Source organism: Zingiber officinale, chromosome 9A, assembly GCF_018446385.1.
Source record: "Zingiber officinale cultivar Zhangliang chromosome 9A, Zo_v1.1, whole genome shotgun sequence".
In the NCBI taxonomy this organism is placed as follows: Eukaryota; Viridiplantae; Streptophyta; class Magnoliopsida; order Zingiberales; family Zingiberaceae; genus Zingiber; species Zingiber officinale.
This window is the reverse complement of record NC_056002.1, coordinates 113,948,548-113,960,854: the sequence shown is the minus strand read 5'-3', so window position 1 is coordinate 113,960,854 and position 12,307 is coordinate 113,948,548. Positions and strand designations below refer to the sequence as shown.

The 12,307-nt window shown below is 38.6% G+C and overlaps 1 protein-coding gene across 1 annotated transcript; it reads left to right on the top strand.

Moving 5' to 3' along the window:
- Nucleotides 1-6,172: 6,172 nt before the first annotated feature.
- Nucleotides 6,173-11,198, top strand: LOC122020557 (vacuolar protein sorting-associated protein 20 homolog 2-like). Its single transcript, XM_042578534.1, has 7 exons — nt 6,173-6,328; nt 6,401-6,521; nt 8,884-9,036; nt 9,128-9,280; nt 10,255-10,338; nt 10,713-10,860; nt 10,946-11,198. Exons 2-7 carry the CDS (start codon nt 6,420-6,422, stop codon nt 10,963-10,965), a joined length of 660 nt encoding a protein of 219 aa, XP_042434468.1. The 5' UTR covers nt 6,173-6,328; nt 6,401-6,419; the 3' UTR covers nt 10,966-11,198.
- The last annotated feature ends 1,109 nt before the right edge of the window (nt 11,199-12,307 follow it).

Sequence of the window (12,307 nt, the reverse complement as noted above, 5' to 3'; positions counted from 1 at the left end):
CTAGAGAATATTCAGGGAAGAACATTGGAAAACCTAAGTTAGGTTATCGGGTTAACCTAACTTGATTATGGGTTTAATTATGGGTTTTGTCAAACATCAAAAAGGGGGAGATTGTTGGTGCAACCTTAGGTCAAGGTTAACCTGGTTGACCAGACTCGAGTTGACCAGACTCGAGTTGACTTGACTCGAGTTGTGTTTTGATGTTTGACGAGTTATGTTTGACAATGTTTGACGTGAACTGAAAAGTTGTATCTTGATGTTTTACAAGGATACAAGCTTGGGAGATTGTGGGTGCAACCCGTGGTCAAGGTTGACCTGGTTGACCCGAGGTGAGTTGACCTGACTCGGAAACGTCCAAGCAGGGAGCTTAGCACGGGAGAAAGTCCAAGTATGGAGACTTGACACGGAGAAGTCCAAGTATGGGAACTTGGCATGTCGAAGTCGGAGAGAGCTCGGTAGCTCGTTCTCCGGACTAGGTCAGAGAGGGCTTGGTAGCTCGTTCTCTGGACCGGACGAAGTCGGAGAGGGCTCGATAGCTCGTTCTCCGGACTAGGTCAGAGAGGGCTCGGTAGCTCGTTCTCTAGACCAGGAAGGCAGATTGGAAATCCTGGTGAGTGAAGCCAGGTGAAAACCCTAGTGAGTGAAGCTAGGTGAAAGTGAAAGTCCTGGTGAGTGAAGTCAGGCAGTTGGTGAAAACCCTAGTGAGTGAAGCTAGGTGAAAGTGAAAGTCCTGGTGAGTGAAGCCACGCAGTTGGTGAAAGTCCTGGTGAGTGAAGCCAGGCAAGGGAAAGTCCTGGTGAGTGAAGCCAGGCAGTTGGAAAGTCCTGGTGAGTGAAGCCGGGCAAGGAAAAATCCAGATTGATCAAGGATGATCGGACATCTGGTGTTGAGAAGGTCAAGAAGGTCAAGGGAGTGACCGAATACTTGGCACGAAGAGAAAAGTCCAAGTGGGTCAAAGGGATTGACCGGACACTTGGTGGGGAGTCTTAGCAGGTCAAGGGAGTGACCGGATGCTAAGCATGATGTACCAACAGGTCAAGATTGACCGGATGTTGGTTTGGAAGGCTTGGGACTTGGTTTGGGCAAAAACCAAGCTCTGGATCGATCAGTGGATCGATCCAAGAAGCTTCTGATCGCGAGATGCAGCGCAAAGAAGTTCGGAGAAGAGAAGTTGATCGGTCTACGGACCGATCGGGACACGATCAGAAGGCAAGAAGTTCGGGAGAAAAGGAAGGAACATGCATGCGATCGGTCCCGGGACCGATCGAGTCTTCTGGACCGATCGGACATAGCTCGATCGGTCCGAGCTTAGCTGATCGATCCCCAAGACCGATCAGGGACAGTGTGGACCGATCAGGTTGGAGCCTGATCGGTCCAGAACTATCCGTTGGCTCACAACGGTCTTCTGTCTTCTGGTTTCTTCTTCGCAGGTGGATGCAGGTATAAAAGAGGCTGAGGGCTTCTACAGAGCTGCTTCTTCCTCTTCTTCCTACTGACTTCTGAAGTATTTTCTGCTTGAGCTTTGTTGAGCTCTTCTTCGCTGAAGTTTCGCGTGAGCTTCCCTCGGCTGGGACTTCAACTGGACAGTTGGTGCTGTGGTTGGATTCCCGTGAAGTTGCTGCTTCATCCAGTCGACAAGAAGGCAAGCTAGGGTTATTACATTTTTGTATTGTACTTAGTCTCCTGCTGTATTCTTGTACTCCTGTTCATCTTGCTGTTGCAAGACATTGTGGTGAGGTTTCTCCACCCAGAAGGAGTGATTATTAGCCGGGTTTCCGGGGTCTCATCCACCGACGGATTGATAGGCTTCGTCCACCTTACGGACACGCCGAGGAGTAGGAGTATATCACCAAACCTCGTTACATCGACGCGTGTTGAGGTTTGATTTCTCCGCTTTTGTTTCTATTATTTTTATTTCCGCTGCGCTAACCTTGATTTGTAGAACGAAACGAACGTTTTGGGGTCGGCTATTCACACCCCCCCCTCTCTAGCCGAGTACGACGATCCCAACAAATCCAAGTGGGTTAATATTAACTGAACACTTGGTGTGGAAAGTCCTAGTGAGTGAAGCCACTTGAAAGTACTAGTGAGTGAAGTTAGGTAGATTAGAAGTCCTGGTGAGTAAAGCCAGACAGTTAGAAAGTCCTAATCAGTGAAGTCAGGTGGAAGCCCTAGTGAGCGAAGCTATGCAGATAGAAAGTCCTGGTGAGTGAAGCCATGCAGTTTGAAAATTATGGTGAGTGAAGCTAAGTAAAAGCCCTAGTGAGTAAAGGTAGGCATATGGGGAAGGTCCTGGTGAGTGAAGCCAAGCAGTTGAAAGCTAAGGTGGGTCAAGAGTTGACCGGACACCTAGTGATTAGAAGTCTAAGTGAGTCAAGGCTGACCAGACACTTGACATGAGATGCATAGCTCAAGTGGGTCAAAGGATTGATCAAACACTTGGTGGTGAAGTCCCAGCCGGTCAAGGTTGATCAGATGCTAGGCAATGTGAAGTCCCAATATGTCACGATTGACCGGATGTTGGATAAAGGAACCCTAGACTTAGGTTTGTAAGTTAGGGGTTGGTAATCGATTAGGCTAATCGATTTCCATATCTTAAGCGATTAGGCAAATCGCTTAAGCTCGATAAGTGATATGCTTGATCGCTTAAGCCAGAACTTCACGAAGCACAGTGAGTTTCAGCTTGGCTTAAGCAATTATAGTAATCGCTTAAGCTAGGAATTCGTGAAGGCATATAGAGTATAGTAAGCGATTAATCAGACAGCCTTAATTGCTTACAGGCCATTCTCGCACAAACAAAAGTATGTCTAATCGATCAGGCTAGGCATGCGTAAATGACTGGGTTAGTCGATTAAGATTCAGAAAAGTAGTCGTTATATAGGTTGTTGACATGGTAGTCGATTAAGGAGATTCTTAATCGATTAAGACGCCCGCAGAGCTGTAGTAAAGGGAGGACGTGTGCACTGTTCAGCAAATCCCTTCTTCCACTCACTTCACCGAGCTTACACGATCTTCACACCAGATTCTTGGAGACTTAGAGAAAAGTATTGTTGCACTTCCAAGTTGATCAAGAGGTGTCTACAAGCAAGGAGAGAACAAGCTAGGGTTTCATCATTATAAATCTTGTAAGATTTCATTTGTATTACCTTATATTTTCCTCTTCTTGTATCTTCTTTGTGTGTGAGTTTGTACGAGACTTCTCCATCTCTAGATTGTTTCCAAAAATGAGTGTATTCATAGTGGATGTGTGAGAGAGGGTCTGATTCTTGGATTAGTCATCTTATTTGAGGTGGATACCAAATAAATCCATATTGTTAGCATTGGAGAGATTGCTTCGAGTATTCTAATGCAAAAGATCAACATCAACATGAAGCTAGCTATTCACCCCCTACCCCTTAGCTCCGGAGTGTCCCAACAAAAGGGAGCATAAAAGGCCTCGGTGAACAGTACCTAATTAAGACGTCTTCCAAGCGATAGAAGACGTCTTAAGAACTATTCATGGAAGGCGCCTTCGAGTGCTTAGAAGGCGCCTTTGGTCGGATAAGGTAGAGACATCATTAACGATAAGGAGCCACTTTTTAAGGGATTGAACTTGGCATTGAATGCTCCTTCAATGCTATAGAAGGCGTCTTCCATCCCTTATAAAAGAGGCATTTGACCAAGGCTTCTTCATCAACTCTTCTATAAGCTTTTATGCGCCCATTTAACGTTCTGATTGCTCCGGCTTCCTGCTATTGCTCTACTACGACGTTGCTACATCCGACTATTACCGAGGAGCCATCTAACACTGAACCTAAGAAAATCATCTTTGAAAGTATTGGGTAACGAAATTCAGTTCTGTACTTAATTATAGCAAAAGGAAAAGTGTAGCGTGTTACACTTGTTCGTATTGTTTTATATTTGATCCCATCTTCTGGTGGTTCCAAAAAAAGGTTATTAGTGAATTACTCATCGATAGGTTTGCGAAACCTGGGTCTTGGAGTATAAGTCGATGAAGGATCCGAACCAAGTAAATCACTTACATACTCGTATTTTAGCTTTTTGTTTCTGTATTTTAATTCCGTTGCGTACTCACTTTTCAAAACAAAAAAAAAAAGAATGATTTTTAAAAAAACCATGTGATTCACCCTCTCTCTCTCACGTGTATCTCGATCCAACACTCTCTATCAGTAAAATCCTAGTAGAGTAGTCGAGTACAGAAATGAGGAAAGTGTAACACCCTACACTTTCCTTTTGCAAGTATAAAAGATACACAATAAATAAAATCATTATCAACAATTAAAAGAATGGAATTTGATCGAGCTCGTGTGTTGGTGTCGGTCTACCGGCAACGGTCGGGCATAGTAGAGTCACAACAGTTAGAGAACGAAGCAGTAAAATGATCGGAATAGTTCTTCTAGCAGTTATATTGGATAGCATAGACAAACAACCCTTATAAAGGACATTGAGGGCGCCTTAATTCCCAGCTAAGGCGCTTCACTTCGTAGCTTTAATCTAATGCACAAACTATAGAGGTTATCCTGTCGAAGGTGCCCTCACTCCCATCTGAGGTGCCTCGAGTCTGAACTGAGGTGTCTTAGTTCCCAACTGAGACGCCTCCAATGCTAAAATATGATATTCACCGCTTATTCGTGTAGAGGCACTCGTAGCCATCTAGGGGGCCTCCAGTGTGAATTGAGACATCTTGGTTTCCACCTGAGCCACCTCAAATACTATTATCCAAGTTTCAATTTTGCATTTTAACCTTGTAAAAAAGTGTTAATCCACATAACAATATATAGTCTGCACAACGGAGTTAGCATAGTTAAAATAAAATGGTTATTAATTAAACTCTATCTTCCCAAGATCAAGATCTAGTCATGGTCTCATTTTAGATATCTGAAATGACTCTAAGCTGGACTGCGCCTATAGTTCCACCAGGACTTGTCCTCACCAGATCTCTCTCCTCCAGTGACTTACCTTCACTTACCAATTGCAGTCTTTACTTGACTTCTTTAACCCACCAAGTCTTTCTATCAGATTGTCTTATCTAGACTTCAGCCAACTGTCAGGTCTCATAGACCCGGTTGGACTTCCTGTCAGGTATCAATCTACCTAGGCTTCAGCTAATTGTCAAGCCCCACGGACCCAATTGGACTTCCTACCAGGTATCAACTTACTTAGGCTTCAGTCTGGTGTTAGGTCCTAAGTCTTTCAATCCTACGTAAAAAGGTTAGATAAATATAACACCTAATTTTAATCTTTTGTCATATATCAAAATCCGAGTTTGATTATTAGTGCAAATTGCACCAATAATAATTTTTGATTTGGATTAAACCATGCGACGCATAATATATCAAATCAGAATTTATTTAGAAATCTACAACTAAGTATGAGGTAAAACTCACAATGATCAAGTTTTAAACTCAAAAAATATCATTTAAAATTTTTTTAGTCGCTCCTAATAATTTTAGTTAAAAAAAATATATTGTGATAGCTATAAATTATAATTGTTATAACTATGTAATAACTATAATTTTATAATTATTGCAATGCACCTCATTCGAACGAGAGAGAGATATATAAAAAAAAATAATTAACCAGGCTGGGTAACGTCGAGTCTGGGGTGACCGGCCTGACCCCACGAAAGTTTTCCATCGACCATCAGGATAAATCGGGAAGCACTCGCAGCGAGCAGCCCAAAAGCCCAACGTCCTTTAATTATGTGCCCCATTTGGAGAAAAAATTCTTACAAATTCATCATAACTAAGACTCGAATCATAGATATCTGGATGATAACTTGAATATCTTACCATTATACCATAGCTCTGGAATACTCACCTTTGAGAAAATGATTATCCATACTAGATAGCATCGAGCTGAGTTGAAAACATATAAGCATCATCATAAAGAGAATAGTAGTTATTTTAACATCTCATTTCATGGATGAGATGTTAGACAATTCTAAAAAAAAGCATGTTATTTTAACTTTTCTCAAATTTTTAACTAGCATATTTTTTTTAAAAAATAACAAATATGATTCAAGCGTTGCGGTTGAAAAGAGCTCGACGAGCAAGGCACCATGAGCAGCTACCTAGGTCAAATTGGTTTATTTTTATTTTTTTTTAACCAAAATAGGTCATTTATAAATAAATACGAATTATTGAATTTTCTTTTATTTATCTAATTGAGGTGGGCTGATTCAATTATTGACTCGATCAAGTTAAGACTTTTACAGCGAGTTTTTGCATGGCATATCACACAAACTCGCCGGTCCACTAAAAAACCTAATATTGATCCTTTTGTTTAACTTCCTCCCCTTCCGTCTTGCCTTTCGTCTTCTTTCAAGGTGACGATCTTCCCCTTTCTTCCTACTCTTCTGATTGTCTACACCCCTCTTCGGTTGATCTGAATTCTTCAGGGCGAGACGGACTTGATTGATGGGCAACATATTCGTGAAGAAGCCCAAGATCACGGAGGTGGATCGAGCCATCCTGTCTCTCAAGACACAACGCCGCAAGCTCGCTCAGTACCAGCAGCAGGTAGTTCCTTCACATCGTATCATCTCGTTCTATCGTGCTTTGAACTTGTTGACCGTTCCCCCAGCTAATTAGGTCATTGTCTGACTTTTGTTAACGTTTTTTTGGTTTTAGGGAATTTTCAAGCTCAAAATGAGCATAATATCTAGAAAAATCCGTCTTTTAGGAGTTATTGCTGATTGCCTAGGGCATCGTCGATCTTCAATTATTTCCAAGTGTATCCTTCCCTGTTGCCTGCATTTTAAGTAAGAGGGCAGTTGTATATTCTCATTGAGAGAGACCAAAATTCCCTTTTTCAGTGACCTTCTCCATCAGGCTATAGTGAATCAGTTCTCTGCTAAAAGATGATGGAATTGGATGATCATATCATAATTATCTTGGTTTATTTCAAACTCTCATTTCGTTAATTGGCCAAGTCTAATTTTCTGTTGGACATTATTCTTAATCAGTTGATGACTTAGTACCGCAGTTAGTATTTTAGATTCTATTTAAAATATTGTTGAAAAGTTTATAATTGTCCAAGTCATCAAATTTTGATAGTTTGTAATATTTCTTAGAAAATAGTGGAATTTTTTTAGAAAAATCTGATTTAGTTTTTAGAAAAGTTAGTTAGAGTTTTTATAGAGCTGTTATTGAGATAAACGAAGTTTTTATTTTATGGAAAATAAGTTTTATTGTCAATTTATAAAAAAGAGGTCAAGATCCTATGTACAGGAAGTATTTTGAATTAATACAATTTTGCTTTTTATTATCCATGTTTCTGTTACAATGTATATCATCATTTTAATATGTAACAGAGATCCATTTCAATTCCCACCTTAAAAATTCTCTTCAGAACACACACAATTCCCACCTTAAGTATGTATACAATTTTTCTGATATAGCTGCAGTGCATTTAAGTTCAAAATTCAAAATAGATTGAGCTTCATTACAGCTGCACTAAATTTTTCCTTTCGAGCACGGTTGGAACTCTTCCCAATGCTAGCTCCTCTTACAGGGACTATCTTTTCTAGGCAGTGAGAACTTTCAATTTAACACCAATGCTTTCTTTTCTCTTGTCTCTCATTTAAAAATTTTTTTCTTACATGCTTATGTATAAGAGTAGTTCTCAACCTATAGAATCTAGATCAACATGGTTTCTTCATGGTATGCTCATGGGTTGACAAGTTCCTATTTGGAAGGTTGCAATTTCGTAACCGCTGCAGTTTCCACTCCTGTGAATAGTTTAGCACATTCTTGCTACTATGGGGTCCTGAAGCACAAGGAGATTTTACTTGGTGAATTAAGTGATGCAGCCTTTTGTTGCTCTTCATGGTGCTTTCGGACTAATAGGTTTCATCATATCTGTCTGGATTTACTTGTTCTGTTCAATTGCAACCTTATAATGCAATCATATTTTCTTATGCATTTGTTGTTTTTACTCCCTTAAACTAAACTAGTCAGTTCCAGCTAAAAGGGGTAGTTCTACCTGTCATTAGCTTATCTGGTTTAAGTGTGTACTGCATTGAGTTGATTAAGTCCAAACTACCTCATCCTTCTTGCTTATGCTCAATATGGGAATAGAAAGAAAAAGTTTCTGCAGGCATGAGAATTGGAATGGCTGTACATATTCAAGATTCCACTTCCCTTGTTTGATTGATGTGACTGCCTTCATTTGTTTGTCAGGAAACTTGTAACTTGTAATCTCCCTCATTAGCAAGAATAAACTCTCTGGTGACAGTAATCCATTCAAATCTTGTATTCTTTCTGTCTCCAAACAAGAAATTTATGCATACATACACCATTACAGCATGAATTTAAGTCCTTGAGAGATGTCTTTATAATCCATATGGAATTCTTTCCAAGAATGTACTAAATAACATCCTAATAACAAAAATTCCTATTTAGATGCCACCATGCTATATCCTGGATATAAATAAACCAAGCCTATTTAAGTGTGACTACTCTTCCGTTTCAACCCACCCATCTCCTTGTGCATTACCTATTTCTCACCGTATAACAAAATTTTTGCCATGAGCTGCTTTAACCTTTTTTTATGCATTTGGAAGTCTACTAGCATATGCCCAATATGACTGATATTAAGAGCTCCACTCTACCAGCATAATTCAATTCCTTACCTTCCAGCTTGACAGTTTCCTGACCATGACATCTACTAGTGGTAAGCAGGTTTACTGTTTTTGACCCTAAAAATGTCATTAGGGATGTTAAGATGTTTGAAAAGCTATTGTTCCCTCTTCAATCTACTTATTTCAATGTGAGATATTTATCCTGTATGAAAATCTGCTTCAGTCTTCAGTTACAACTTTGTAGTTTGCTTATAAAGCCATGTCTGAATTATATGTTCCCATTTCCTTTGCTTGATTAGCTTGAAGTTGTGATTGAAGCTGAGAAACAAGCTGCTAGGGACTTGATTCGGGAGAAGAGGAAAGATCGGGCATTGCTTGCACTTAAGAAGAAGAAAACTCAAGAAGAGCTACTCAAACAAGTTGATGGTTGGCTTATAAACGTTGAGCAGCAAGTATGGTGCATAATTGTCTCTTTATCATTTTTCTAGAGATGCAAGTATAGTACCACTTAATGGGTTTATGATAGTTCTGTGCCTGCTTCAGTTGGCAGATGTTGAATTAGCAAGCAGACAGAAAGCTATATTTGAAAGCCTGAAGGCAGGAAGTAATGCCATTAAGTCTATACAAAGTGAGATCAGTTTGGAGGATGTTCAGAAGCTTATGGATGATTCTGCTGAGGCAAAGGCTTATCAAGAGGTAAGATCTGTGCTGGTCGTTATCGATTTTCTACCCAAGCTTTTGTATTTGATTCATGACTCATATTGACCAATCACTTCATTTGGATAGACGGTTAACCAGTAAAACAAATCTCATATTTAACTTAGAACATCAAATTGATGACTTGGTCAATGACTAAGACTACAGAAGTTATGTTTAACTATGCAAGTAAGCCACTTAAAAGAAGAAACTTCAATATTTACCATATAAATGATGGGTAAGTTATGTTGATTATGCAAGCAAGCCACTTAGAAGAAGAAACTGCAATATTTACAATATAATTGATGGGGATGTGGTTTCTACAGAGGATAAAACTGCTATAGGTCTTTAAGGATGACTTGTTTGGTGTTGTGAAAAGGAAAAAAATAATTGCACAATCTAGGTGAGAGAGAAGTGGTCCTCTCCAGCACCTAGGGTTCCTGGCTTCAAGTTAGAGGTAGAACTGTATGGTTAAAATCCTGGTAATTGTGTTTTTTTTTTATTAAGAAACAGGTCATTAGTTTCTCTTTTTGCCTTTTAGAGCTAAGTTAATTTTTCTAGTTGGTTGATCATAATTTGTGAAGGATGCGTGTTTGAGTCTTAGGTTGCTGTTAGGCTGCTTCTGAAATAGCCATTAGGACATTTGTTAAAATAAATACACTATGTTGTATAAAATTGTATATCTTTGGGCATTGTCATTATCGTGTTTACAAGGTAATGTTGTAACCTCTATGTTTCCTTTGTTTTCTTATTTCTTTCTTAGAGGGAGGATTTAAATAAAAGTGTTAGCTTGGAAAAGTTTGATAAATCTAAATTCGTGTAGTTTTATTTAGTTTTTTTTGAAATGTTAATCGTACTTCTTTTTGATCTATAGTTTTCTTATTTCCACCAGTTTCTCTCTCACATAAATGTGAATGTACTTCCTAAAGTTGTGGAGCTGTTTTTCTTTTTCTTTTCTTTTTCCCATTTTGAAGGAAATAAATGCAATCCTGGGAGAGAGTCTATCTCCTGAAGATGAGGAAGAGGTTCTAGCAGAGTTTGAGAATTTGGAAACTGAGGCAAGTTTTTCTTCCAGAAATCTCTCAATACCTTCCTTTGGGCTTTCTGGTTTTGCAATGGAATTGTCGCATGCTTAATTTATTTATTTTTTAGTATTCAACTTGTATATGATGAGTAGCAGTTTCAGTAAACAGTTGAACATGCACCTTATAAAAACTGCATCAACCCATTTATTTCCAACTTTTGCTTGGAGCACACAATGTCTAGTGGTTTCAGTAGGCAACCAAAGGTGCAGTTTAGAGTAACTACCTGGTTCACCGACCTGAAGATGCGACATTGAATTTTCGAAATACAATCAAATTCCGTTGTATTTGTGCATCCAACATCTGAGTGATCGTGCATTTAACCTTGGAATCCTTTTGTATACTTGCAGATTACCCTCCAATCCTTGCCTACAGTTCCTTCTCAGGCATTAGAGCCTATAGCTGATTCCCAGGTCGAGATCAAAGAAGATGAGCTTATCGATCTTCCTGATGTACCCTCTGGTGACATCTCAAAGCAAGCAGCAAGAAAAACAAAAGGTTTCCATCTTTCTATTTTTATTTTACAGTTACAACCATGAACCAGTTGAATGCACATTAGCTTTGTTTCATTGTACAATTGCAGAGGAGCCACTGCCTGCATGATACGATCATGCCAAATATTGCTCGTTGATTTTTCCGTTGTCTTCTATCTTCTATATCTCTCTGGAGTTGTATGGAATTGAAGTTCAGTTAATGATCCTACAGACTTCAGGACATTTTAAAAACTGTCCCCCTCAATGGTTTTTTTAGCCTCTCACTTGTACAGAGAACTTAATTTATTTTCAGTGATGACCTTGAAAATAAAAATATAAAGTTATGTTATTTCTGCTATTCAATTTATTATTATCTGCGGATACATGTGCCAATCAGCAAGGGTGAGAATTTCAATTTGGTAAAAATGAAAAGTAAGTAGAGTGAGATTTGCTTGATCTAGCTTTTAGTGCGCATAGCTGACGCTGATTGAGCTGGAAATGAAAAAAAGAGCAAAAGCGCTGGCCGGTGGCAACTCCTGGACCTGTCTGCCTGTGGACCTACTCTAAAATTAAAATTTTAGCCCTTCGTTATTCAGATGGGGTATATCATTTATCGTTTGTGTTTGAATTATTCGTGATGTTGGACTATTATGATGTATTTGTGTTTTTTTTGGATTTATTTTGATAATTAGTGAGAAATTAACATGGGTTGGATCAATCACTTCTAAATTTAATCAATTTGAAAAACTAGATAATTAAATTTTAAAAAAGTAGTAAATAGATAAAACAACTTACCACCACAGTTATAAGTTTTAAAAACATATATAAATAAATTAGAAAAAAATTATATATAGAGAGAGAAAGAGAGAGGAATGATATCCTCCGTATCTTAAGCTGCAAATATTTTTTGATTTATATTTGTTTTTTTTTTTTTTTTTTTTTTTTTTTTGTACTTAATAGTATAATCCAGCATTTAAAGGTAAAATCCTAAATAACATATCCACAAATTAAAAACAATAATAAAAAAAATTATATCTATTGCAGACTTACGTTCGCAACAAAGTATATTTTTTTTTAGTTTGTGAGTATGTCATTTAGAGTTTTGCTTTTAGAATTTAGGCGTCGAGTTATAATATTAATTATAAAAAATTTTAAACTGAATTTTTTTAGATGTGTACAGGGTCTGCACGGGGTGTGCCGCGTAAGGTATGTAGGATATTATTTCCTTATAGATATATATTGTGGGTGATTGAATGGGATTTCAAGTGTCAAGATCACTTTCGAGCACCTCGAATATTCAAAATTGATTTGGGATGTCCGAAAATGATTTAGGCGCTCGCAATCACACTCAATCACCAATAAACGCGTACAATCGATGTGCAGTGTGTGTGTGTACAAGAATGATACCATGCACACCTTTATATGAGCAGCGATGGGCGACATCCAATGTGAGTGATCTAACGCAGCTAGCC